The sequence below is a fragment of the Spea bombifrons genome, chromosome 3, assembly GCF_027358695.1.
Source record: "Spea bombifrons isolate aSpeBom1 chromosome 3, aSpeBom1.2.pri, whole genome shotgun sequence".
NCBI lineage: Eukaryota > Metazoa > Chordata > Amphibia > Anura > Pelobatidae > Spea > Spea bombifrons.
The window spans coordinates 101,862,559-101,890,509 of NC_071089.1; the positions used below are offsets into that span (position 1 = coordinate 101,862,559).

Consider the following 27,951-nt stretch of genomic DNA (forward strand, 5'->3'; position numbering starts at 1 on the left):
GTCTTAAAAATACATATTTTCATCAATTTTGGTGTATGTCTAAAATTCCTTTGTAGAAGTTGATTCTGTAGTAATTCAATCTCAGATCTCAAACCACACATCTTTCCATACAACATTCTCAAGCAGCTCAGTTCACAGCAACCCTGGAAGACTGGAGTTGCAAGGACCAAATGTGTAAAATAATATATATTTATGTTAAATTAAATACACATGTTGATATCGCACAGCTGGATCTGCTGTTCCATTAACAGTTTGAAATGTGGCAGCCAAACTAAATGTTATCTTACAGCAGGCGTTTGGGGTGTACTAACATTCCGAAAGGAGAAGTGGAAACGGGGCCAATGGGAGATGCACAAATGGAAAGCAAACAGCAAGCCTGTGTTTGTCTTACCGAGAGATTCTTTTCAAACTGCGAGGTCTGTCATTCTTTGAAGACTTCAGAGGTAGAGAGCTGTAGAGCCCAAAGTCAAGTAACAAGCACCAACCAGAAGAAAAATAATGAAGAGGGAAGCAGGAGATCAGGCAAAGGAGTAGAAGAAAGAAAGGAAAACATCACACAATTGATTAAATGAAAGTGTTTTCTGCACATGCAAAGATAAAAAAGGTCTACTCTGACCAGAAAAGGACATAGCAGGGGTGTTTCATGCACAAAGCTTTTTACAGTCCACCCTCATAGAATGTTATCACTCGAAGGGGAAATATAAAAGGTGAATAAGTAAAAAAAAAAAAAAAGCAGTTGTCACGCATTTATATATATATGTGTTATATCCAGGAAAATACATCACATGATAAAACAGGATGTTACTTGAGTCATGGTGAACCTGCACTACCTTCTCATTTGAACAGGAGATGGAAGTTTTGTTACTGGAGGATGATCAACATCCTCATCCATATGGAGTTTGACCTTTGAAGCCTGATTGTTGGGACTCTCCTGCAGCTCCCCACATACCTTCTCCACCTATAATATGAAGTAAACATAACACAATTATTAACTGAAAACTACAAGAACAAAGGAAACCGAGATATATAGATACAATGTAAATTTACATGAAAAAAACAGGATAAGCACCATGATCTAGTCTAGGAGCACAGTGAAAGACCTACAGAGAAAGAACACAGGTTGGTCAATCAACATAACTGGGGACATCCCAGGGTTCTCCCCTGGAGCTCTCCCTCTTCTACTCCTTATGGGAGACAGGAAATGGGTGTGTCCTTGTGAAGTAGGTGGAGCTAGCCACATGTAGGGGCAAAGGTAGACCCAAAATAATTTAAAGTAGATTGGGACAGGACTGGGGCAATTAGTGGGTGGATCTGGGTGGGGGTGGACAGGACCAAACCCAAGTATGTCAGTCACCCACCTTTACTTTAAATACGTTTCATGTTCTCAAGACACATATGCATGTTATGAGATAGCGACCAGAACATGTAATGTGCCACCTTGCAGTGCAAGTTAAATTGTGTAAATTCATTCCTTTAAGTGAGTTTCTACAGGTTAGCAAAATTACTGCACAATAATATGTCAAGTGTATAGGTGTTATACAAAAAGGAGCAATCGGGTCACCTTAGTCTGAACTCTTAATTTTTGGATTTTCCCTTATCAAACATTTGTCTATAGCATTTTGTGAGGAGGACAACTTAGATTCAAGCTGTATGTTGGGGACTTGGTGTTCAATTGTTTTATTCTTCCACTGAAGCCGAAAACATAGTGATTAATCAGTGCGAGACATGCAGGAATCCCATAGTTTTGAAGCTTTTAGCACATACACACTGAACTCTATAAATGGTTGAAAAAGGGAGTCCTTATTAAAACCTATTAGTGCTGATGAGGGTAGGATAAGCTGAAAACCCTCAATGGCTTAATAAACATTACTGGAATCCCTCGAGCATAAAAGCTCTCGTTGTCTATTCATAAGCTAGAGTCTTCCACAAAGGTACAAAGCTTCTTGTCTAACTGTGTCATTCTTACATTGTATTCATATCCACTTTCATCCACTACCAACATTTCACCAGTTTCCATTTTTGTATTAGTGATAGCATGGAAAACATTTTCTGCAATGGTTATACATGAAATTGAAACATGCAAAAAAAAATAATGTTAGGTCCCAACACGCTTATAAACCCTCTTATTTGATTGTTGGTAGGACATGGTAAACATTGTACTTATGTCTTAAATGTTATTGTTGATATAAGGCTGGTCTCTGGTAAATTAACCCCTTAAGGACAATGGGCGGTCCCCAAACCCATTGAAAACAATGCATTTTGAGCCTGTACATGTAAGGGCTTTGTCATTAAGGGGTTAAAACCAAACCCATGGTAACCTAAAGAACAAAAGAGCATACTTGGGAACTTCCTCGAGTATACCACCTTAAGCTCTCTCTCCTCTGGGGTGGCTTTGTGCAGGGGCAGGGCTAACCTTAGAGAACCTTTATTGGAAAGGAACTGGGTAGGGAGGTGGAAAGTTGCGTAGGGAGGATAAAAGGTGCATAGGGAGAAGACAGAATGCCTGGAATGCCAGAGAAACAGAGCTTCACACCCAAAGAGTACCGAGGTATGAACTGACCCACAGACTTATATCATAGAACCCTACAACACTGTTATCAATACACAATTAGCGTGTGTGCTATTTATCTTGTGCTGGTAGCAGAGTCACACAGTGTTGGCTGCACATCTGTGCAATGGGCTGTTTAGGGTAGATCACAAATCTCCCTTGTAACAATTTACACTATTGAGGTCTGTGACTAGCTGGTAGACCTATGTAGTAGCTAGTATCCAGCACAATGTATTCTTCTGAGGACAAAGAGGAGGTAGGTCTTAAGTGGTGGCTGGGGAGCTGATCGTCAGGCCTGCAGCACTGCCCAACCTAAATCTAGGCACCTCACATCTATGACAGACTTGCGCTTATAGTGATGGTTGCACTGTGCACTGATGTTCAACAGGGTGAACATATGTAGAGACATGGTATTCCTCCATCAGTGTATAACAAATATGAAAAAAAGTAAAATCAGACAACCACAGGTATTCAATTAGGGACGGATATAGATTTCTTATAAGCCTTTCTTACTATCCAGCTTTTTCTGAACTTTCTAAATTGGTGGTATTATTTTGTTTCTCCTTTCTCTTTCACGGGCCAACACAGGAATGCGGGTTCTAATTTAGATGTCTTTGGGGAGTTTTGTTGTTAAATTGCTGTGGTTTAGTGGTCTAGGATCACAAAACTGACCTGCAAAAGTATAAGATTTTGAAAAAAATAAGTATAAGAAGGGATTTTACCAGAAGCATTTGCAGACTATTTATGGAGCCTTTTAACAAACAATGTTTGCCAAAGCAAAGTGGTATTTTTTACTTTCTACCACATGCTATTAGTGGTTTGTTTTAGAATTATTTGCACATAAAATATCAACAACATCTCGAACTATCTTTAGTTTAGTAATTCCTCATACCTGTGGTATGAGATCTAGAAAGCAAAAATGTAATAATGGAAATACCATGGGTGCAGCAGGTGCATTGGGGTATAGCGCCATTAATGCTCTGAATGCAAGGGTCTGGAAGCATTTCTCACACAGGAGACCCCACATTTTTCTCCATCACTATATTTAGGCAACAACCTAATTATCATTACCTAGGGACACATATATATATATATGTGTGTGTAAAATATATATATATGCATACAGTTCCTTGCAAAAGTATTCACCCTCTTGACATTTTTCCTGTTTTGTTGCATTACAACTTTTTTTATTTGGATTTCATGTAATGGACATGCACAAAATAGTTCAAATTGGCGAAGTAAGATGTAAAAATTAAATGTATATTCACCCTTAGCTATGAAGCCCCACATAAGACCTTCACGAGTCACATAAACTTCACTTGTGTGCAATCTGTGTCACATGATCTATCACATGACTGTGCCCCAGTGCACAAAGCAAGGTCCATAAGAACATGGTTGGATGAGTTTAATGTGAAAGAACTTGACTGGCCCACACAGAGCCATGACTTCAACCCCATGGAGTACCTTAGAGATTAGAGAATGAGAACGGAGATTGCGAGTCAGCCCTTCCAGTCCAACATTAGGGCCTGACCTCACAAATGTTCAAAATCCCACAGAAATCCCCACAACATTCCAAAATCTTGTGGAAAGCCTTCTCAAAAGAGTGGAAGCTGTTATAGCTACACATTAATGTCTATGTATTTAGAATGCAATGTGTATGCATGTAAGAGAAAAAGAAGTGTTTCTGCACCTCTATATTCTACCAATCAGGTAAAAGGGTGAGATTCTCCCTTTTGGGCAAAACTTTTGCCCCTTTGCGCAAGCTCACCAGCAGGCTAGGTTCAGAAGCAGACAAAGAAAGAGAAACAGAAAATGAAATGAGACAGAAGAACAAAAGGATGCAAAAAGAAGAGGTGGGGCAAGGAGACAGGACACATGACACATAAGCGGTTGGTGGAGAAGGTAGGCGGATATTCAGAGACCACGTGTAATAGAGAGTGAATGAGAGTGTGAGAGAATATGAGAGAGTGAGTGTGTGGGAAAGCATTAGTGAGAATGTGAAAGAGAATGAGAGAGTGAATGAGGAGAATTTTGTCCAAACTGAAAGCAGAGGAAACACATTTTGTTGTCCAAAAACAAATGAACCAAAAATAAAACAACAAAAAAAAAATTGTCAGAATCGTTTTTGGTACATTTACACAAGTATAATATATATGTGAGTATTAAACTTAGCTGGCAGACATTGTTATTTCAAGTAACTACATTTAACTACTGTAATCAGGAACCAGACAAGCGATCAGATCAGTTGCCAGTATAAAGGGATTGTTAGTTTTGTTTACTATTGTCATAGTCAACTTTACTAAGCTACTCACATCAGGCACCAACCCCAGGAATCAGAGATGTGATTCTATCAATCAGAATTTTCATAAAGTATAGGGATATCAGACATGTGAAATGTTCATTGTGCCTGCAAACTCTTGCTTTAGTGAATAAATCTCAATGTCATTGCTACACCTTGACGGTAAAGTAATCTAAAAGCAGTGCTTGTCTACTCTTGATATTTAAAAGTTTGCAATGACTTGGACACATCATAGTTGCTCCTTGTAGCTGCCACCTATCGCAAGGATGCAAATGCTTGAGGGCAAATATGAAGAACAATTGCTGAGCTTATAATAACCTTGTGAGATATAAAGCATTTTCAATTGTTTGTGGCAGGGACCCTACTGTAGAGGTTTTTCAAGACCCAATTAGCATCAGACAGTCCTGAATATATTCTATGATGCCCTTTAAGTGGTTAATTCTTCAACCAGATCACATAAAGTACTTTAGTTATCTTCCTCTATTAAAAGAACCTCATGAAATGAGAGAATGGGAGATTATGCTTCAATTTAGTTTGGCAGGTTACTGATAGAGGGACATGAAACAGGACTCTATTATATAATACTTTCCCTTTTAAACATATTTGCAAAACTCTGCGTGCAGTGCTGGCACTCTATAAATACTACTCTATCACATTAAATAAATAGATTTTGTACTTATTATATAAACACTTGAAATTGGCTTTGCTTCTGTCAGCTTGGTTTTCAGTCATTTATTCAGACGGCTGGGTTCTCTGCCCAGTCTCCCATTCGCAGAATGTATTTGCAGAAAACCCTATTTATTATTCATATCCTAAATTGACAGTGCCAAGCTGTATTTCGGGCAGAATACCAGCTCCAGTAATACAGGCAGTCCTAGAGACAATAGGTGAGCGTAAAAGCATTCTTTAAACTAGCGGTTTTGCAACATTGCGAATGAGGTTTAATGACTGATTACAAACATCAGGGATAATAAACAAAACAGAAATTAATATGAAACATGCCTTATTTCATTAAAACCCACCAATAAGTAATTATGATGCATTGAAGTTATACAGGCTAATATAATATAAGAAATTGAACATTAAAGCTATACTGAATCTAAAACAAGACCATTTCATTGGAGAACGTCAGTGCGTAGTACTGTTCTTCTCATAAAATTAATTCGTTTTCTGCATTTTGTGTCCGAGTGTTTATGTGCATGAATGTGTCAAGTGGGTTTTGGGGGAGCATGGCCTTAAGGGCGAAGGGAAGTTGAAGATTCCACAAGTCAGGCGCCCATACACATAATGCATTATAGGTATAGCAGTCAAAATGACGTGTGGTTATAAAATACTTATTCCGCCAAAGATCAAAGATTCTGACACTAACACAAAAGACCCTCACGATCCACTGTTTCTTAGCAGTAAAAAAAAATAATCGCTAAACATTGGAAACAAGACTTAGACTTTGATTTTCCAATTATTAGTAACGCAGATAAAATACCAAATAACATGGAAGAAAAAGACAGTTGGATTACTGGTTCATAAGCGAAATCTAAAGATATGTGGAATGAAATCCTATGTAGTTTGTAATAAATTTTTCTCAGTAACCCTGAACGACTATTTATGATACAACTCCTGCCCTCTCGAAAAACCCCATATGTCCTTCCTGCACTCTGCAAAGAGTTAATGTATTTGTTAGATACATTTTATAAGAACTACCGCCGTATTGTTTTCTTTTTTATGTATTTATCTATATACTTTATTTTTTTTTTGTTTGTTGTCTTTTGTATGACTAATAAAAAGTATTAAAAAAAAAAAATACATCTTTGATCTGCAATATTGATAGACTATCTGGGGCGGAAGGCTCCAAGGGATTTCAGAAGGGTATTTTGTTCTCTTATATCATCATATACTGTTTACTGCATGTTTTATTGGGATGTGTATGGTACAAAACATGAGGCATGTGTTTTACATTGAAACCCTATGTAGAAGTAAGTAGGAAATCCATATTTTCGTCCAGATTTTGATTTACAAAAAAGCTTCACACCACCTTTAACTGCATTTATTGCATTCAATCCTAGGCCTCTGAGACCTGTTTCATTAGGTTTTATAGGATGTCCCTGCTGAGATTCTATGCTGTTGTATTCACCTTGATCATGCTAACATGGAAGGCTGCCAAAACTCTTTATTGTTTATCTGGGGACCATCTGTTGCCTTTCTATGTGGTCCTGGATCTGAAGAAGGCTGCCCAGCATGAGCTTGTAAAGAGAACTAATACTTAAGAAAACAAAATGACAATGAATGACCTAATTTAGAATCTTCGGACAGCAATGTTTTCCATTTCTGCAGTTGCATTCCTCTGACATTAATACAGTTAGCAAAATATGTTAGATGCAAATAGTAATCTTTTGTTGAAGCGCCCAGTTTTAAATGTTATGCAGATAAGTGTGTGATTTCAACTGATATCCCACGTACTCAGCGGCAATTATGGAAAGGTAGCACAGTCTTTTAGTTCATGTCATCATATCTAAAATGTAAGCAGTTCATCCAACTGTTGTGACCCTACTGAGAATCAACACTTTATATGTAGCCTCTTAGATAAGAAGGACATCAGTGAGTGTCCAAAATATGCGTTTTTAAATTGGGTCTCACTAAAGCAGAGTTTTCTGTTAATAATTATGGACAATCAGGCTTTCATTAAAGTGAACAAGCAATCACATTTGGTAGAATTGCTCAGCATATTAAACCTTTCAGACCTGCTTGTTACGTTTATACCAAGGTAATTATTTCAGGTGGCAGAATATATTTTCTGAAAACTTTCTCTTGGTTGAGTGGCAGTCAAATTCTGCAGATTTTTCTATTAAACAGCTCTGCATACTGCATGTAATTTGGTTGAAGTGACCCCCATGATGACTACCGTAATGGTTCGTTAGGCTCCTGACAGTGGACCATTTATTTGTTATATGTCCTTTGCATTATTGTACAAGGCGTTAAATATCCATTCTGCCTACAGTGTAACATATGGGACACTTTTAAGCCAAAAACATAGAAACTCAGATGGTGAGTGTATCAGCTATGAGATAGAAACTGGGTGTCATTTTTCTGTCTTGCACATTAGGAATTCTAAAGTGAAAACAGATGGCCGGACATATGAGCTAGCTTAGGGGCTTAGTTCGTCCTATTGTATTTTTATAGACAGACACAGAAAGCTGACTCTGCAGATTTGCTTTCTCAGCACCCCTAAATTGCGGATAACATCATAGTAAACAGTATACCTAAAATAGTTTTTTTTAACTCTTAACATTCCAACATGATGAATAATATACTACACAGAAACTCAAAATTTGAGAGCAGATTAGAACCAATCCAGCCAATTCTTACTTATTATTTTACCTATAAGGCCTCAATCTTTACCTGGTCTATTGAATTCATGTTTACATTTCCTCATTAAGTTAACTATTTTGGCTATCCACTATATAGAATATAGAATATATATAGAAGAAATATTTTTTACATTATAGCTAAAGCTCTGATTCCATAATTGTAGACTATGGCTTCTTGTCCAATCATTTCTATGCTTTTGAAATACTGTGAGATATCATGTACCTACTAGACTTGTATTTTGGAGCACATACTTAGTAGGGTCATATTAGGCATGTAAAGTTTTCCTTTAAGTTTAGTCCTTAGGTCTGCACATTTGTAATGAGGGATGTTGGGTAATTAATATAATAAATATTATTTCAACAGTTTGACAGGGTAATTACATTATACTGCCTGCAATTTTCTTCCAAAGTTTCTCGGATGTAATACAAGTAAAAAAATAGGCTCTTTGTGTCAAGAGCAATCAAAGGTCGTAATTCTAGGTCAGCTGTTATTGTCCACCTGCTGTTTTACAGATACAGTGTAGCTTGAGTAACAATTATCCTTATCGAGACAAATGGCTGCACAATGAGGAATTTAGGGAGACAACTTGACAATGATAATAAACTGATATCCAATTTCGTAGCATAGTTACTAAGGAAAATTTGTAAAAAAAAAAAATCCCAGGCTGCATTGTGACAAACCACCGTACACCCTAGTTTTCTTATCACACTACTAATATTTTTAAATTATCTCTCCAAATTGACTCAATACAGCATAGCAAAAGGCCCCCCAACATAAGACCTTCATCATACTGTGTCTAGAAAAGTAGTCAAGCAAGAAAATTAAAATTGTATTAGTACCTAGTAGTAAGGTCCTATAGAGTCTTTGTGTTAGAGGGACATTATCACTGCTTGGTACTAGCTTTAAGATAATGGTGAACAATGACATTTTTCCTGCAATTTCCAGACTCCCCTTTTCATGAGTTCTATTCAATGCAGGGTAGCAGATCATCAGCTTAGATGTCCTTAGCACGACATTTTTGGGGGGGAGAGGAAAAAGTGGATGCCATTTATGTGGAAACAATCGCAAACAAAAGTGGGAGGGAGTAATATAAGTCACAAGCCGAAACTGGTATATTTGAATATCGCCCTTATTCATTATAGAGACACCCCCGTACCTCTAACAATATTAACCCATTCATTCCTCAAAGGAAGTCTTGACTGCCAAGTACATTATTAACTGTGATGTAGGGTTCTTCAACCCAGAGATGTTGCCACCCTTATCCAAATAAGGGACTTCTGTTTGTGTAATCCTGAGACAAGAAATGCACAGCTGCTCCTATAATCAAAGGTTACACTGTTCTGCATCAAAACTGCAGGCTACTAACTCAGAAGTTTTAACACACAAAAAATACCACAACACTTTTGACATGAATTGCTAACTGCATTTTCAGGGTTTGAATTATCTGCACACACCTGTTCGTGAACAATAGAGGGATTACTCAAGAGCTAAAACCAGCAGTTCTTTCACATTTTGAGAAATGAGTTGGCACCAACAAGCAAGCTTACCTTCCTTAAAAACATCAAAATTGCTGATTTCAGCTTGGGTTTTCACAGATCATAATTAAGGTATAGAAGCTATAATAGACAGCCTAACCTGCCCCACAGACTGTCCTTAAACAGAGGCTAAATAAACATGAAAGCGTTTCATGAAAAGTGAATATGATTAGGTCTTTCAATCGGCTTATTAACTGTTAATTTGTTGTACGATCAGATTTGAATGTGTGAATACAGAGCAGTTTAACCTGATTAAACAATTGCATGTTGTCCCAGTCCAGTGTATTTACTAAATTTAAGAGATTTGAACATTCCATTATGCACAAGAGCTTCTCCTGCAAGAATGGCTAAGATACATTTTAAGCGCTCAACCAACATTAACTTTGCATTATGCAGGTCCAGCTTTGTCATTGTTGCAGGAGAAATGGTTGTATCCAGGAGCTGAAATATTCAATTATCTTGCAAAGTCTGGTTTAGTAAGGCCCTTCATAGATGTGAATATGATTAGGCCTTTTGATGTACTTTTTGGCCATCTTTTTACTGTTACTGTATATATATGCACTTTGCTCCAGGCTCTTCCCATTCTTACTCTGCCAGTAGATACTAAATCTAAATGGAATGCTACAGGAAATGCATTGCTCTGTCACCCGGAATGCAGGAATATATTATAAAGTTACAATAGCGGTTAAAAGAGTGTACCAATCTATTCAAAATGAAAAGCAAACTTACCATAGATGTAAGATTGTGACTTTGTGTCTCTGCATACTCAATGGATACTTTGATCATGTCCCTAATCCCCAAAAGTGCCAACTCCAGGTCATGTGATCCAGACATTTGTCCAGCCAGGTGCTCCAGCAAAGCTATGAAGTCCCTCCATGGGGCATCAAGTTCTGCAAAGCTTGCAAGACATCCCCTCATAACATTGAGACAGTAACCCACACAAGGGCGGATAAGAGTAAGGCCTTGACAGTGAGGGCAGTACTGCATCCTCACCAGGGCTCGGGTGCACTCCCTCGTCATCCCAGCATGTTCCGTGCTATTTATTATGTGAACTGCCATGCTTAGTGATTGCTTCATCATTCTGCTGGCCCAGAGGGATTTGGACAATACAGTCACCATCTCCTGGAAGCTGGGTCCAAATGGATTAATGTCCTGTCGCGTCAGGCGGAGGCACTCCAAATATTCTTCTGACAAAGTACCTTTCCCAGGATTTAAAAGGTGATTATAGACCAACGGAAAAAGTGCATCAAAAAATCGTGAAACAGCATTGTCCACTGGCATCTCCTCACCCAGGATATTGAGAGAGATGTCTGTAAATAGCTCTCTCACTGGATCCTGCACGTCCTGTGCCAATGTCCGGTAAGTGGTGCCAAACAAAGACATGGTATGGTTTGTGGCACTGTCAATTAGAAAGGTGAATGTCTCTGAGAAAAAGAAAGGGAAATAAAGTTAATTGATAACAACAAGGAAGATCAATGAACATTTTTCCATAGGACATATAGCTCTGGGGGTATCATTGAATTGTATTTGTATATCAGAGGTGTAAAATCTGGATGTCAAGGGAGTTTTACATCATTGTGAGCAAACCACATTTTAAACGTGTAACTAGTTTAGTATATTCAGGATGCATGCAATAAGGTAAGGACTTACCTTATCCACTACCCAGAAAAATATCTTAAATACTATAATAATACTGTAGAAATTGTGTATTTGTAAATTCCTTTGGTCAAACAGTTGTGGATCCTGGTTGTTCTGCTGAGTAAAGTTTTTCATGATGATGAATCTGTGCATTGGAAGCTGTGGGGGAGATCATGCTGGGAACTACCAGCCTGGGGTGTAGGTGGAAAGAATACCAATTGCATTTTACATTTTGGAAAATTCATGGTGTCTTCTCATTTGTGTTGTTTTTTCAGTCTCTCGTGTACTTTAAAAATAACATCCCTAAAGTTAGGTAAAAGGGATATAATACATCCATATGTTTTCTCATTCAGGCTCACAGAGTTAGGTAATTAAGTAATGATAGCCCTTACATCTTTTATCTTTTCCCCTTTATTGGCATTTGTGTAACCCCAAAGGAAGACTGACCACTGATATAGGTGGCCTCCAAGGGTCCTTCTCAAAAGATCTACTGGTGCCCTGACTGGTTGGATCCCCTTATTGGATCACACAATCCCCAGTGGCTTCAGCTCATGAGTTTTTTTGTTTGTGCCCGAAAGTTGGTTTAGCTTACATCAGCTACTTCAAGATAAGGCTGAATTCAGGCCCTTCAGCTATTAAATATTCTGTTAAAAACATTTCACATACACTTCCTCTCTTTTGAATTCTGTTCTGGTCATAAAAATGTCTACTTCTAAACTCTCTGTTGTCTATGATACAAACAGCTTGTGTCCAGGGGAAACCCATAGTGAAGAACAGATGTCTGATCTCCATGTGCTATATGAGATACTTTAAGAATTCCTGTGGGCCTAGACATTGTATAAAAGCTGGTCCTACAATCACATAAATGTCTGACCTACTACTCACATCTAAATTACATTACTTTCTAAGATTTTGCCAAATGTCTTTTTGAAATGTTAGCATCAATAATCTTGGCATGGTCTGCTAAACAAGATGACCTAGGGAAGCACATTTATATCCAAACATTAAAATTTACAGTTTCTCCCGGAAACCAGGAAAAGCTGCACATGCACCTGGTAACCAATGATTTGTCACATCTAAAACTGGATACTGAGAACTCGCTACCTGACAAGACTTGGTCTTTAAAAGCAAAACATTTTCTGAACAAAAAGTTGCTTCTCATTAACACAGAGGGAGTAGGCACCATAGAGAGAATGTTCTGCTAATACCAGAAAGCTTAGCTCTGCATTGGTGTCCATGGTCTTCTGAACTCAAGAGCAACTACATGACACAGAAGTAAAGAAGTTGTTCTCAAAACCTGAACTATATAAAGAAAGAGTGATTCAAAGTAAAATGTATTATATAAGGGGAGCTAAAATCACAATATGTGTGTAGGATGATTTACTCACCTACTATATGGACAACTTAGAAAATGCATGCATAACGGGGTGTCAGAAAAAAATAATCACATAAAACTCTGAAAACCCTAGGACCAGTTCTTCTTGGGGAACTTCATAGTTAGACTATGAGTCAAACTATTTGCATGGATGTTAGAATGTATAGGATGTATAGTTTAAATCTCCATTTCTTGCCTTCTCTGTTATATATGTCATTCACAATAATGAGCTTTTAAGAGCTACATGTTAGCATAGCTGAACAATATTTACCACCAACTTTAAATTGTAAAAAAACTGACCATACATGTGGTTATGAAATATGGACTTTATTCATTAACAGAATCATTTTCTTTACTGGGTAAAGTTTTTTTCCAGAATCCTTTTATAAGCATATGCAATGTTTAGACGCCTCTTGGTTTACTGGAGGTGCATTCTGCAACAAAAGTGCTCAAATTGACTTCAAGCAGCCAAAACTGGTGGGAAACACAGACAGTAGACAGGGTGGTGTGCTTTATCTTTATTAGTGGGGCTGTATGGGACATTATACTGTATTTTTAAATAGTATCCTTCAGGCCAAATGCACATGTTCAATGATCAGTCTTTTTAAGATAAATAAAAGCTAATCATTCATGATGATGGAAGTCCACTGGCCAGTTATCCTCAGAATGGTTTATAATTTATGGGAATGATACTAAACAGCCAAATTTCTAAAGTCCATTTATCAATAATAATTGCACAAGCCAATTACAGTTGGCCTTCGGTCAGCAAATTTAAGACAGACCAATTACAGATTACAGTCATTGGATTGGATTGTTCACTCAGATCGATTGATCATTGGTTGGTACTATACAGACAAGTTGTTTTAATTTAGCTGATAACCAGAGTTCTTTCAGAGTTAAACTAAAGCAGAGTAATTCCCAAGTCTATATGGTATACATCCACCAGTCCATAAGACACTAAGCATAGAAATAAGATAATAGCTATTATTTCTCTTGACTGGCCTGGTGGCATAAAGCCAAAGTAGTACCGATATTTAAGAAGATATTCAAAATTGTAAACATCAATAGTCTGAGTCAACCCTTATTTGTGAAGGACTGGTCACACCAGGCTAACTTAATTGTGTTCTACTAATAAATGCTTGCCAGATGACAAAACTTGAATGGCATGATATTCTACTGCAGTAAGGATTTTTCCAAATGTGGGGACTGGTCTTCTATGTGGCAGATGAGAAATAATCTTCAAGAATGCAATGTTATGCATTTTTGAAAATAATATAAATGTGCAAAATATATTCCAAATCAGGTTACATTAGTGAAACCATTAAACGAGAAGGCGTTGAGAAAATTTGTAGACAAAAATTAGCAACAGTGTTTCTAAATCACTCAGAGATTGCAAGGGCCGGTGAGATATTGTTATGTCTCTAATAATATTGGCCTCTAAAAAGGAATAGTAAGCCCTTACTTTGAGTATGTAATGTCATTCTGGGTATCTGCTCTTAAAAATGACAGTATGGAACTTGAGTGCAAATGCAGGCTAGAAAAAATAATAACATAAGTTTCATTTCCAAAACTTTCTTACCAAAAAAAGGGCTGCACAGAGAATAAGAGTTCATCCACTGATACCCGAGGAACAGAGTATACACCTATGTCAGTATAAATGGTTCTCTGCTCACATCACTACCTACAGATGTTGTACTATCAAATTTAACTGAATTGGACTTTTTTCATTTTAGCAAAGTTGAATATACAGGAATATGCTATTAAAGGCATTAATTATAGCTTGTTGATCCAGTGAGAAACCAAATCGACAATTTGAGTCAGGAAGCAACTTGCTCCCTTTTGAGGCACAATTGGAAATTGCTTCAATGTAAAATGTTTGCTTTTTTTCATTTTTTTCTAAACTTAATGGACTGGATTGTTTTCTTTTTTAACCTAAATTACTATGTTACTATTGCTTGATGCATTCCATGTAGTTATAAAATATTGAACCCAGAGGAACAGCCACAACAAGAGGAGAACCAAAGTTGTCCTGTGTTACTGGAATGCGGCAGATTCCACAAAAATGGTACTGCAAAGGCTTATCGCGTAAAATACTTTATTCCACAACCTTCCATGACTGTAAGAGAATGGACCACGCCTGGACTGGTCATCTTGGAGATTGGACAAATGCCTCTTGGCCTGTTACAGTCATCATGGGTCACTGGCCTTTCCTACCATTCACCCTGCAGATCTATTCTTTTAGAGCCCTGCTACAGGCTGGATATAAAACGCCACACATCCTGGAAAACCAGAAGACATTCAAATAGCTGGTAGCAACAGGATGAATAAAAGGTAATGTATGCAATCATATGGTACAAACCTGTAGACATGGAAAGCGTGTTTTTACAAACAGACTCAAAGTGGCTCAAAAGTGTCTGTAGGGAACTTCAATACAGGGTGAAGTGTGAACAGTGCCAGAGTTTACCTACCAATGCGGAGACCCTGAACTCTTGAGTCATGTTTTTAATGTGAATCATGTGCATATGTTAGAAAACACAAAGAACTAGTAAAAGGGCCCTTGTGCGATAAGACTGTTTACTTCTGTGCCCCCACACTTATTCCTCTATGCACATACAGATAAGTGTCTGCTAATTCTGCTCCGAAGCTGCTGAGTGAGCCACCTGCTGCCACATACAGTAGTGCTGGCATAATATGGGAGCACAGCAGCTTTTGCTTGGGAATGAATTCTGATTAACGGTTTAATAAAAACATATTATGTTGTCTTATATAATAAAAAATGGATTTTCCAAATAGTTGCTTTAATAGCTTTTCCAGGGTTTGTAGTGATGGCTTAGCTATGCTGGAATCTTGGCGTTGGCTGCATTCCCTCCAACATCTTGTAATGATTATGGATTCTGAAACCTCACCCCTCTAACAATGAGCTCCACTGAGGGCTGTCAGCAGTTTCTCACTTAAACAGGGAAATTGTTGGCAAGTCTACCAAAAAAAGCACTCCGCCGGTTGAAATTAGAAACTAGTTACATGTTTCTGAAACCAAATCCCTGATCTGACCCTTTGGGATCAAACATCTGCTGATTCAGAGAAAGCAATGTTTTAACAGGGGAAAATCCCAGACATGATCAGACAGCGGCAAGCAGCCCTTAATCAAATGCACGTCTTCAAAGACTGTCAAAGCGAAGACACAATTAAGCTGCATTAATTGGATGACGTTCCTGGCCTCCACAAAGTCATCTTCAGTTTCTGCTTCATTTCTTGTAGCTATTCAGCAAAGAAACAAAGCACTTTTGTTTGCAATTGGCCATATTTAGGACACCAGTAAAAACTATAATATTAAAGAATCCCGGTCTGAGGCAATTAAAAAGGTCCTGCACATCTATATATAACATGTCAATCCATAAGAACCTCCAAAATTACATGGAAAAAGGGAAATACAAATATATCAAACATATTGTGACTACACCTTACTCTTAGCTCAGTATGCAAATTTCTAGGATATAGTATACACAGTGCTGTTTAAAAATCCGTTATCATGCAATTCTAAATTATTGGAGGGGGAATCTAATAATTTTAGAATATCCAGAATAAGAGATCTTATATATGATCATTTCACTTGAGCTCAATTGAGAAAATAATAATTAACGCTTTACAGACTTAAAATGATTTAAGAAACTTCTCATATAATATGTACTGTACATATTATAGATGGGTTGACCAAAAGCCAATGTTCTGAAGCAGTCAGTTAGCTAGACACGCAATGCTTATGTTTAAAGGAATACTCTTTAATGCATGACAGCTCAGGGTCACCTTTAAATTATTTTTTGTGTCCCTTGTAAATGTATTGAGGGATTTATTAGAATCACATCTATGTTTTTTGACTGCAGTCCTACCGCAGCTGTCTGCATTGCAGTTGATGTATTCAGCCAAGAAGAGTGTCTCCTGTGCAGTAGTGTGCATGAGTGGCCACTCAGCGCCAGCCCGCTCTAGCTTGGCTCATGTGAGATTTCCAGGGGTCTAACAAGCCCACCCTGTGTGCATGTGGAGAAAGTCTCATTTTCAGACTCTAATAACTAGATACCTTCACTAATTTGCATTCTGTAAAATGCATTAAATGAACTTAAAATAGTCTCCGACATGCAAAATATAAAATTGTGGGAGGTAAATTGTTCTTTAACAATCACATTAAAATTAGAAATAATATAAATAAAAATAAGAAATACTAGTACAGAAGGAGTAGAGGGCACTGCTCTTGTCAGTTTACAATATTCACAATATGATAGACCTCTAAACATTCACTAAAGCATAAAGGCATAAAGAGAGTTGATGTAGAAATATTACAATGTTCTTGAAGAATCGGGAATAAAGAACAAAGCAAAGTAGGTAGTTTAGGAAGATAACATGGACCAAATTAGATAAGTGAATTGCACAATACTTGCAAAGAGTCATTGGAGTTATATCCGATCACCACCCTAAAAACAGAATGGCTGATATGTATTATACCAGGCTGGCTTATGGATTGTGCAGGGTATATAAATATCTCCAACCATACCCTTACAACAGAACATTAACTTCATGTAGGTAGTGCTGCTTATGGTTCTTTTCGGAGTAATTTGAAGGTCATAAATCAGCTCACTTAATTGCTATACAACGTGCCAGGAATTTTCTCTTTAAATCCTTTCTTTCATTTAAAGTCCACACATCACTTCTGTAAGTATCATTTGTGTTAGTAGGTTTCATTGTCTGATATGCTAAGGAATTGCAGCTAATAGGTCATTCTGAGTAGGTAGCATGACATGAAAATGATTCTTAATTACAGTCAATTCTTGTGTTTATAGCCAAAGCACTTTAACATCTTGGAATCTGGGCTTTATAGTGAAATATGCAGGACTATACATTAGCTCCAACAACCTCAGCATGCATCATGATGTAATCATTGAAATCCTTCCAGTTACTTTATAAATGGCGCAGCTGTTAAATATGAAAAGTAGGAATAGCAGTCGAGAAGTAAAGTGTGTTCGCCACAGTCACAGGTAATATTAATCATAATAGGAAAACACTTATTTAATATTTGTCTATCATTAACACTATTTGGGGGTCAGCTTGAATATTCCCATAATAAAAAGTATTCATTTATGTCAATGGTATATTGAATGGAAAATTAAGTCTGATCTCTATTGTCCAATATTACAGCTCTGGCCAGGGTAATATATAATGAGATAATGAGAAAGAAGAGAGATGGAAACATATAATGAAAACCTTCTAGCAGCTAGTAAAAAAAATGGCTGTCACAAGGAATGTTGATTTGAATTACAGGTTTACATGTAAACTGTAAACACCACTGCATGTGTTTATTAAGCACAGTGAACTGTATGTAAAGAATGGCATTTATATATATATATATATATATATATATATATATATATATATATATATATATATATATACTGACCAAAGAGTAGGATGTTAAATTTTAGGTGTGATGGTGAGTACATACCTATATTTCAGGTGAACTCTTGGGTGTACAAACAGGAGCAAAAGGTCCCACACTAAATAATATGCCTCAAAGTTTAGCTGGACTGTTAAAGTGTTGCACAAACAGGAGGGGAAATGGTGTCATGGGCTTTATATGTTACAGTATGTTGTAGAGCTGGGCAAAAATCATGAGTTTTTTCTTATGGAGTTAATGAGAATATAAATCTCATGCCACTGTAATGCTGACATCTGTAGGTCACAAACTAATAATTTGTGCTCACTGACATTACGGCACATGCAAAGGCTCGATTTATTATTCCCTGAAATATCATGTGTGATATGACATAGATGTCATGGCGCACATGAAGCAACTAGCAACAGAAATTGCATGTGGAAACACTTTTCCATGGGACGGAATGTTTTATTTTCCTGCCTCTAGATTTTCCTGCTTCACAAAACTTGTTTTCGAAGCTACATGGCAATATTTTGTATGCTTTTGTATAGTGAAAGCAGACAGTTCCAAGTAACCTCAACTCTGCTCTGCAGTGTTAATCTCTGCTCTGCAGTCCTGTCTGGCAGTGAGGTGTTAATCTTTGCTCTGCGGTCCTGTCTGGCAGCGAAGTGTTAATCTCAGCTCTGCAGTCCTGTCTGGCAGTGAAGTGTTAATCTCAGCTCTGCAGTCCTGTCTGGCAGTGAAGTGTTAATCTCTGCTCTGCAGTCCTGTCTGGCAGTGAAGTGTTAATCTCTGCTCTGCAGTCCTGTCTGGCAGTGAAGTGTTAATCTCTGCTCTGCAGTGCTCTCTTACAGTGAAGGTTTTAGTTATTCTTTTGTAGACACCCTTGAAGCAAGGTGTTGACCATCGCTGGATAAGTCTGTTTAAACAAACCTATATTAAAATGAAATGTATATTTACTGTAGACTTCTATACCCTTCAGTATGGTCATTTACTGAGCCCTCACCTTGGAAAGCAGACATGTGTGCAACTATCATGTACTTCAGCTCAAAGTTCAGAGCCTGGATGTTATGGGTCAGCTCTCTCTTCACCGCGGCCTGGTAGCTTTCCTCCATCTTCCGGGTGCAGCAGGTCGAAGCCTTGTTCTGGCAGATCTGGAGGTCAGACTCTATGACAAAGAAAAGTGACCAAGCTGGAAGTTAAAAATGTGAATTCAAACAATTTATAAATATTATAAAAAGACTACTGGACCTCTCAAAATATGTGCAAATAATATTAAGATCATGAGCCCACCTTACTGTTCATTAGCCTGGATATTGATGTGTTAGCCAAATTTAAAATACAGTAAAGTTTGTATCACTGGATATATATATATATATATATATATATATATAACACTGGAGGGCAGCATAGAGCAGCTGGAAAGTATACCACTGTTTATTCTTGTGCTTTCTAGGTTCTGTGGCGTTTTAGTCTTAATCTGATTATTTTTTCAGACCAAACACTATGAAAGAAACTATTACAGTATATTGGAACAGTCAGCTTTTATTATTATTTACTCTCAATGGCTGCTAACGCTGCAAATTCAACAAATAAAGAACCTCAAAAAATGGCATTGATTACACAAAATTACAAAATAATGACATCATTATTCACAAGATTTGTGTCTTTCTCCTTGCACAATACAAAATGTTCTTCTGAAGCAAAGCTCTATCAATGGTGAGTGAGGTGATAAATTACAATGATCAGAAAAAAGTTCCCAAAGGTTACTTAACCTAATGATTATTAATCATCTTAATTTTCACAGGCCCAATAAAAATTATGAACTTGACTAAAGACTTCTTATTAACACTGTGCCAGACGCAACTAATAAGGACTACCTTACACCTAGAGGAAAGGGAAAAAAGATAAGATCAAAGAATTTTTCTACATTGTTAAAATGGAGCGACTGATAAAGAGGGATTGAAATTGTACAATGTTCACTTCATGCCGTCCATCACACGGCATGTATATGTGTATATATATATATATGTGTATATATATATATATATATATATATATATATATATATATATATATATAAACCCAATTTCCAAGAATGATCAGCAGTATCTACCCCTTCCATCTGCAACTAATGCCTGCAAACGTGGCTGGAACAATTCCACCTTTAATTTACTTTGTTGACGGAGCATTGTATCATATAGATCAGATAACTAAGGTTTATTCTGAGCTGTGTAGTGACCAGGTTATAATTCACCACCAGCCCCATTCAATGATCTCAAAGTCGGCTCTATCAATCAGTTGGACAGACTAAGATACTTTACAGATGACAGTCGGCAGAGCAATCGAGCTTTCATCCATACCTTATTTCAAGGAAAGGTTGCAGCAGATCTATAACTGTCTATATGACAAGGCTGAGCTAAGAGGCAGACACATGGAATAACAAGCTTACAATTCCTGGCTGAAATTAGCTCTTCGGTATTTTCCTACTGACAAGCATACCCAATTTATACCTTAATATTGTTTACTGCGATTACATTGATATATATATATATATATTTATATTTTTTTTATATATACCTATATTGTCTGTATGAGCTTCTATAAAGTAATACTACAGATCTGCAATATAATGACGGAAACATTCTCAACTGATACAACTCAGAGGTGTCCAAATATGACCACAGTATTCAAGAACTTCACAGAACTTCACTCTAAATAGCTGTTAACGGTAGAGCTTTTTATGAGCCAATGGATGATCAAAGTCATGAATTACTTACCAGAAAGCATGCCACAATATGTTTTATGTGTCAAGTGCAATTTTTCCCAAATACTGTGTAATATAGTACCATACTGTAAATAAAGTTATGTATTAGCGTTTACATATTAAACATCATCTTAGCTTCCTTTTCTCAGGTTCTACAAACATGTTATTTCTTACCTATTGTTAAGTTACTGATAATAGTTAATTTTTGATGCACCTTGGGTAGGTGAGAAGAAGGGAGAGAATTTCAAAACAGGAAATAGATTAGATAATGTGGGCCCTGCCGCATGCTGCCTCTGGTCTCAAATATATCGATATTAAGTAAAATGATTCATAAGAGCGAATTTTATTTAATATGTTTGTTATGCTAAATACCGCTGACAGTAGTTCTTGAACTATTTGAGTTAGCCCAAGGCATAACAGCCATAGAACACTGCGCTTTACTAAAACCACCCATGTTCTCATACTCGGAAAAGAATGTTTATCAGTTGGAGCCAGGAATAATAGAAATCAACAATAGTAGTTGAAAGGGCCAGGAATAAAATGCACAATTTAAGAGTTCAAGATGTTTTTCACTGCAATGGTTTATTTAAAATTTTCCAAAAAGCACTCTTGACATTCAACCAAAAGTTACATAAGTGATATTTAGCATCAGAGTATGAATTCCTCTCGGTTTGTATACTCAACAGAATGGAATAAACGAAGTCGAACGTCATTTAGCAATAAACTTGTAATCTTCCGAATTTTGTTTAAAGATTGAGATCCTTAACAGTTCTTATGTAATCTTTCCCTAAATCATTACCAGGTCAACACAATTTACTCTGTGGGCTGTTTAGTCTTTTTTATATTGTGTCATATATAACAGGCTCCAGTAAAAATATAAAACTGGGAGGGGTGTTTATTAGGCGATGTGGCAGATTAAATAGTGTGACATTTTTTAGTTATTTCTTATTTTGCATGGAAGCTGGCATTTTTACAGAATTATTTCCAGAAAAAAAAAAAACAAACTATATAAAGCTAAACAGCAGGTTCACGATAAAAAGGGAACTTGAATACAGCAAAACTATTGTGAGAATGGTTATTCGCAATTTTAGCCATTTTTTTCCTCCTGTGATGGTAAATTCCTACCATTGTGTATTTTTCAATATTTAAAATAAAATTATTTTCAATATATTCTTATTTTGTATTGCGGGGTTGAGCACTATAAAAGATAATTCTTGTTATCACCGAATAATGATTCTGAGGGCAACCTTAGATTTCTTGGTACAACAGTTGTATAATTATTGCCCCATTATATGAAAATGATGCACACAGCCATGTAGAACTTATAGTCTTAAAAAGATTCCATTTACCTTTCTTCTTAAAGTGATACCACAAGGCCAATAACAACAACTTAACTTGCAGTCATATGTTATATAATATGATACTGACACGATTAAAAACATATCGCTCTCAAAGCCTACAACTGCTACCCTACTATTTTACAATCTCAATAGATAACATGATATGCATGTTGTAATGCATGATTTCATTTCTATCCTACACTGGTGTGGTATTAAGTGTCTCCTTGAATGTTATACTAACTTCCCTAAGTGATCTGGAAACCAGATACACGTAATTACATGTTTTTCTATACATAATATATATGATTACATCTTATTGACATTTTTTGTACTTAATAGTATTTACCAACTAACAGTTTCTTGGACCAGACTTTGATGACTTTGCAAGCCTGCGACTAAGGTGTGCTTGGGGGGGCACCAAAGTTATCTATGGAGGAATTAGCATTGTTTTAGGGTTGTTAGGCCCCCCAAATAGTTGTATACACAGTATCAATCACATTATGGGATTCCCAAAGGATACATCACTTTAATATCAGTTACATCACTGACTCTTGCAGCGGTACAACACTATTCTCCACTTCCAAGTAATGTATCGCTAGTGATGAAGTATACTATTGCTTTCCTACTGTAATCCAGCATTATGTGTAATCCCAAGTGATTACCCATCATTGATGAATTATTGCAGGTCATATTATCCATGCAATAATTATTTTCTGGTTTTGGTCTAGTATGCTTAATTTTAAATGCACCCAATCTGTTATTCTTGCTAGAGCTCATTACCCTGCTTGACCTTCTGGCCATTGTCCTTTGGCTTGTTACTTGGTTAACCTGATGATCTCCTGCTCCTCTGCAACCTTGGCTTGTTAACCCTTTGTGATCCTGTGACCTTCTGGACTGATTATTAACATTTGTTTTTTTTTACTACCTGCTACTGGGTCCTTACACACTCATGCTAACACTTACACATACGCACTCATGCTAACACATGCACATTCACTGTAACATAAATACATGCATACATACTCACTCACTCCCTCCCTTACCCTTTATCATCTCACTCTCTTCCTCCCTTCCCTCACCTCCTTACCTTCCCAGAGGCTTCTTTGCCTCACAGTGTGTGCATGCAGCTTTTATCTGCCTGAGTATGCATGTTTGCGTGTGCCTGCCTGGGTATGCATGTTTGTGTGCCTGCCTGTCTGGGTATGTATGTTTCTGTGTGTCAGCCTGTCTGGTTATGTATGTTAGTGTGTGCCTGTCTGCCTGGTATGTATGTTAGTGTGTGCCTGTCTGGGTATTTTAGTGTGTGAACATGTGTCTTTGAGTATGTTAGAATGGGTGTCTGGACATGTTAGCATGTATATCAGAGTATCTTAGTGTGTAAACATGTAGCTTTGGGTATATTAGTGAAAGTGTGTCTGTATGTTAGCCTGTGTCTGGGTATGTTTGTGTGTGTGTGTGTGTGTGTCTGGGTGCGTATGTTAGAGTCAAGTGTCTGCCGAGTGTCTAGTTGTGTCTAGAGTTCCACAGGACCCTGGGGCAACCACCGATCATTGACCTCCCTGCTGCTTTCCATTACCCGGGTTACCTGGGTTACCGGGCCCCTGAGTGCTGTGCACCCGTGGCCCCTACCTTAGCGGAGAATCCTTTTAGCACCAAAACTGCTGTAGAACCCCGACTGCAGAGGAAGCACTACTTTATTGTTTATGCAGAAAGTAAAGAAGTACTATAATATGCATTCTTTGTTGGTGAGGCTGTATGGGACATTAGATTGTTCCTTTAACTCCTCCTCTGGCCACCTCCACCGGAATTAGGAAGTGTAAGCAGAAATCATACTTCTTGTATGCTCTCACTGCATTCTCACGTTTGGAATCCAGAACAAAGACGTAACAAGGAAAAACATAAATTTAATTTGAAAAGCATGAGTTAGACATACCAAAAAGGTTTCTCTGCACAACACAATTTGTTCTATGATAAGGTGGTAAATGAAAGGGCTTAGCAGAAGTGACAGGGGTTATAGAGTTAAGTAGAGGACAGTCATGGGGCTATCAAAAGGCCATGGACCAAGTTTTGGGTTTTGGAACAGAAAAACAATAGACAGACAGAAGGCCATTGTTATCTGCTGACAAATTCTTTGCTTCTATGGTACATCTTTGTCTGGGGTATCAGACTGTTAAGAATGGTGAGTGGTGTATGGAATACAAACGTTATTTGTGCTTTTCAAAATAGTATACATAATAATAATATACAGAATGCCTTATATGAGTTGCAGATTCTACTATCAGTTAAATATTTAATGAGTGGCAGTAATTTGTTGGTGCTATAATCAGTTAATAGCATGCATGTATTGCAGGATATCTGACTGAGGTGCCAGTCACCACTTTCTATTGTAGATATGGTCCTGCTAAACTTTCTTCTGAGCCCTTTCCAGTTCAAAAGGTCGGAGACATGGGACATTTTTTTGGATGTGACAGCACATTTATTTATAAGTCTGGAGCCAGTAAGTGACATCAGGGCGGCAGTCTGTGACATACAGAACAAATGGAGACTCATCCGCTATGTCCTCATGTAACAGCAAAAACAAAAGATTTACAGTATTCAGGAAATATTTCCCACCTCATCTTTGACTGGTTACCTGCATCATCAATTATTGTCACTGCCTAAAGCATTTGTTATTTATATATTGTAAGAATAACATGAAGATACAGATTGTATTTGCTTAGAAAGCTTGTATACTTTCAGTAGTGTGCTGTTCCAACGACTAAGTTTGACACATCTTTCCGGGTGCTGCCGTAATAAATGTCACCTACAGTCTTTATCATTGGTCCCTAAATTGGAGAAATTAAATGCAGATAAATACAGCACTAATACATAATTGTTAACATACACATATCCCCTTATTAATATCATGGACATGTGCATTCAGCTACAAAGGTTGCCAAGTGTACAAATGAGCTCCTAACACTTGAACTGCCCCTAAGCAAAATGTTACAGAGTAAAGATTTCTACACTGATGCCACTAAGTAGGGGTGTTTCACAAAACAGAGATTTCAGGTGATTTAGGAGCTTTTACTCACTACTGTGCATTATGAGGAACTGTGGAGCTTCTTGCAAGGAGGGCCGAGCTAGTCCTGCATAATGCATGGTTTAGACGATAAACTGACTATAGAAATGTCCCCATATTTCCTTTGTATCATCCAGAGCCAACTCAGCCCTTTGTATAGGTGAAACACACTGGGGTTAGTATTTTATAATGAATAGGGGGGTCAGGGGGTTACCCTACCCCTAGTTTAGTGAATACACCCCATAAACAGACCACACTAAACAACTTTGTGAGAGGAACTTAGCAATTTATCTTTGCATTATGTAGGGACAACTGATGTTGGGCTGTTCATAATGTATGCCCATATGATGTGTACCAAATCAAAAGCTCACATTATAGATGATGCTCATATTGTAGTTACAAACTTTCATTAAAATGTTTTGTATCGCAGACACATTTTCACTAGACCCCATCACAGCGTTGCTTATTCTGCAGTCAGAAATATCAGTATATAGCTATAAACAGTGCTGACACACAATGTCGCTACACAGGCTGTTCACGGTGCCACCATATGACCTTTCTATATTGGACTTTATCAATCTACAGTATATAACGAGCTACAACTGTCTCAATGTATACACTGCATGTAATGTGCACTGAATGTATCAAGGAATAGTGTCAGCATAACCTCATATGCACATTTAGGGGTATGCTCATTAGATTGGGCGTTTGCAGGCGAGTGTGTGTGAGGTGAAGGCCTTCTTGTAGGAATGGCCCAGCTGACCCTGCATAATGCATATTAGCGACATGATTTTCAAGAAATCTCCCAACTATGTATGTAATATTAATAATAATAATAATATTTCAGAGTTTCATATGTTTCCTAGTTATGTGAATAAACCCTTTAATATCACTATATACAATGATTTCACATGTAATAAGTACTGTGCAATTTCATGCAATTTAAAACAAATCTCATTGTGCAAATCCAGTAATCTCAGTATGTACACTGTATTTACAAATAATCTGAGTGTTTACAAGTACACACAATCCACTGATATGAAAGTTTACACAGTATACAAAGTGACATTCAGTCCAGAGCAACTCTAGCTCTGCACATGCAAGTCTTGGTATTCACACTGATCATGTGAAAATGCCCTACATATGGTGGATGTTCACATATAATCTTACAGCGTGGTGCATTAAAGCCTTATCTCAATAACCTTAATTGCTTGCTTTGCAACAACATGTAATCTTATTACAGGATCACTGTCTGTATTAACACAAATACACCTTGCTCATACTCGCTCATCTTTCCTGATTGTTTCTAAAACCGGTAAAACTTTAAGTAAAATTTTAAGCGCTCTTTCTAAATAAGCGGACACCAAGACCCCAAATATTAACTCTTTAATGACCCATCATGAAAATTCTATGTATTGGCTCATCACGTGTGTTAACCAAGTAACTCCTAATGAAAGTTTTGGCTTAAAGATACACTTAATTGAGTAACATGGATTCAAACAGGGATATCAGCCATGCGCACACAGGTAGCAAAAGCACTAATAAGCAGTCAGATATCATCAGATCAATGTAGGGTATGAGTGAGTCAGCTGCTATTATTATGTTACCATAATATTTCTTCCCAGGTATGTTATCTCCCAGGAAAGATGTTCATTTAATAAGTGTTATTATATTTTAATACAGGTGCTGTGTTAGGGGCGATCACTGTTACTTTGGGCTCTTTGAGGAGGTCCATAGAGAAATCATGTCAGATCAGGGTAGTGTGCACTCACCCTCCAGCGGTACCTCCGGTACAAGTCGTGCTCTCCCGACCTGCTGCAGCTGGAAAGCGGCACGGACCTCATGGCAACTCGGGGAGCGCAGGGGAAACATCGGTGTCACAAGGTGAAGGACCAAGATGATGGGTAAAAACAGCCGGGGCATCTCACCAAACAGAGGGGCAAATGCAGAGCTCTGCCCTAGGTGTCACCCTCTACAGTGCATCTATATCCACTTGGTATCTGCACTTAGACACAGCATGTCCAACAAACACAAGAATTGCCTATAGAGGGGAGAGCAGGACCTTTACATCCACAACCCTACACAACGGAGAGGGCATTCTGCAAACACACAACCTGACAGCTCCTTCTCTATCTTCTCATAACCTACAGGCTGTGTCCAGCTCTGATCATCTCTTCTCACTCACAACTGTCCAGCCTGGTGTCTGTCAGTGACACAGCAGTGTGTTCCCCTTATACACTGTTACCTCCCTCTGTGTGTCACAGATGTATGGGGCAAATAACAATTACCTCACTGCTGGCTTCTATCTCCCCTATAGGTTTGTCTGTCAGCTTCTCTCTCTCTCTCAGATAAACCCCATACCGACAGCTCCCTCCTCCCAACTTCATGCAGTTCTCCTCTCTCACTCCATGCCTCCCTCCAATGTTCTTCTCAGCCCCTCCTTCCTCCTCTCTTACTCTCCACTCATCCCCCATCCCATCATGGCAATTTAACCCCCCTCTTCCCAGCCAGCCCTTTCATTATTGGGCTTCATCAATCCCAGTGTTATGGTTTGTCTGGACACCACATGGTGTAAGGTCAGGGTAGTTTTGTAAGGAAAT

The 27,951-nt window shown here is 37.7% G+C and overlaps 1 protein-coding gene across 2 annotated transcripts in view; it reads right to left on the reverse strand.

Moving 5' to 3' along the window:
* Positions 1–27,750, reverse strand: part of LOC128483369 (glypican-5-like) — a 72,164-nt gene extending 44,414 nt beyond the window's left edge. Inside the window, exons 1-5 of one of the 2 annotated variants that reach the window (XM_053459537.1) lie at positions 27,124–27,750; positions 19,190–19,351; positions 10,478–11,172; positions 831–958; positions 392–451 (exon numbers count right to left, since the gene is read on the reverse strand). In XM_053459537.1, coding sequence (XP_053315512.1) covers positions 392–451; positions 831–958; positions 10,478–11,172; positions 19,190–19,351; positions 27,124–27,274 — 1,196 coding nt within the window. In that variant the 5' untranslated portion in view covers positions 27,275–27,750. The remainder of the gene's footprint in view (positions 1–391; positions 452–830; positions 959–10,477; positions 11,173–19,189; positions 19,352–27,123) is intronic. The other variant, XM_053459538.1, reaches the window with a different exon arrangement.
* Between the last annotated feature and the right edge of the window lie 201 nt (positions 27,751–27,951).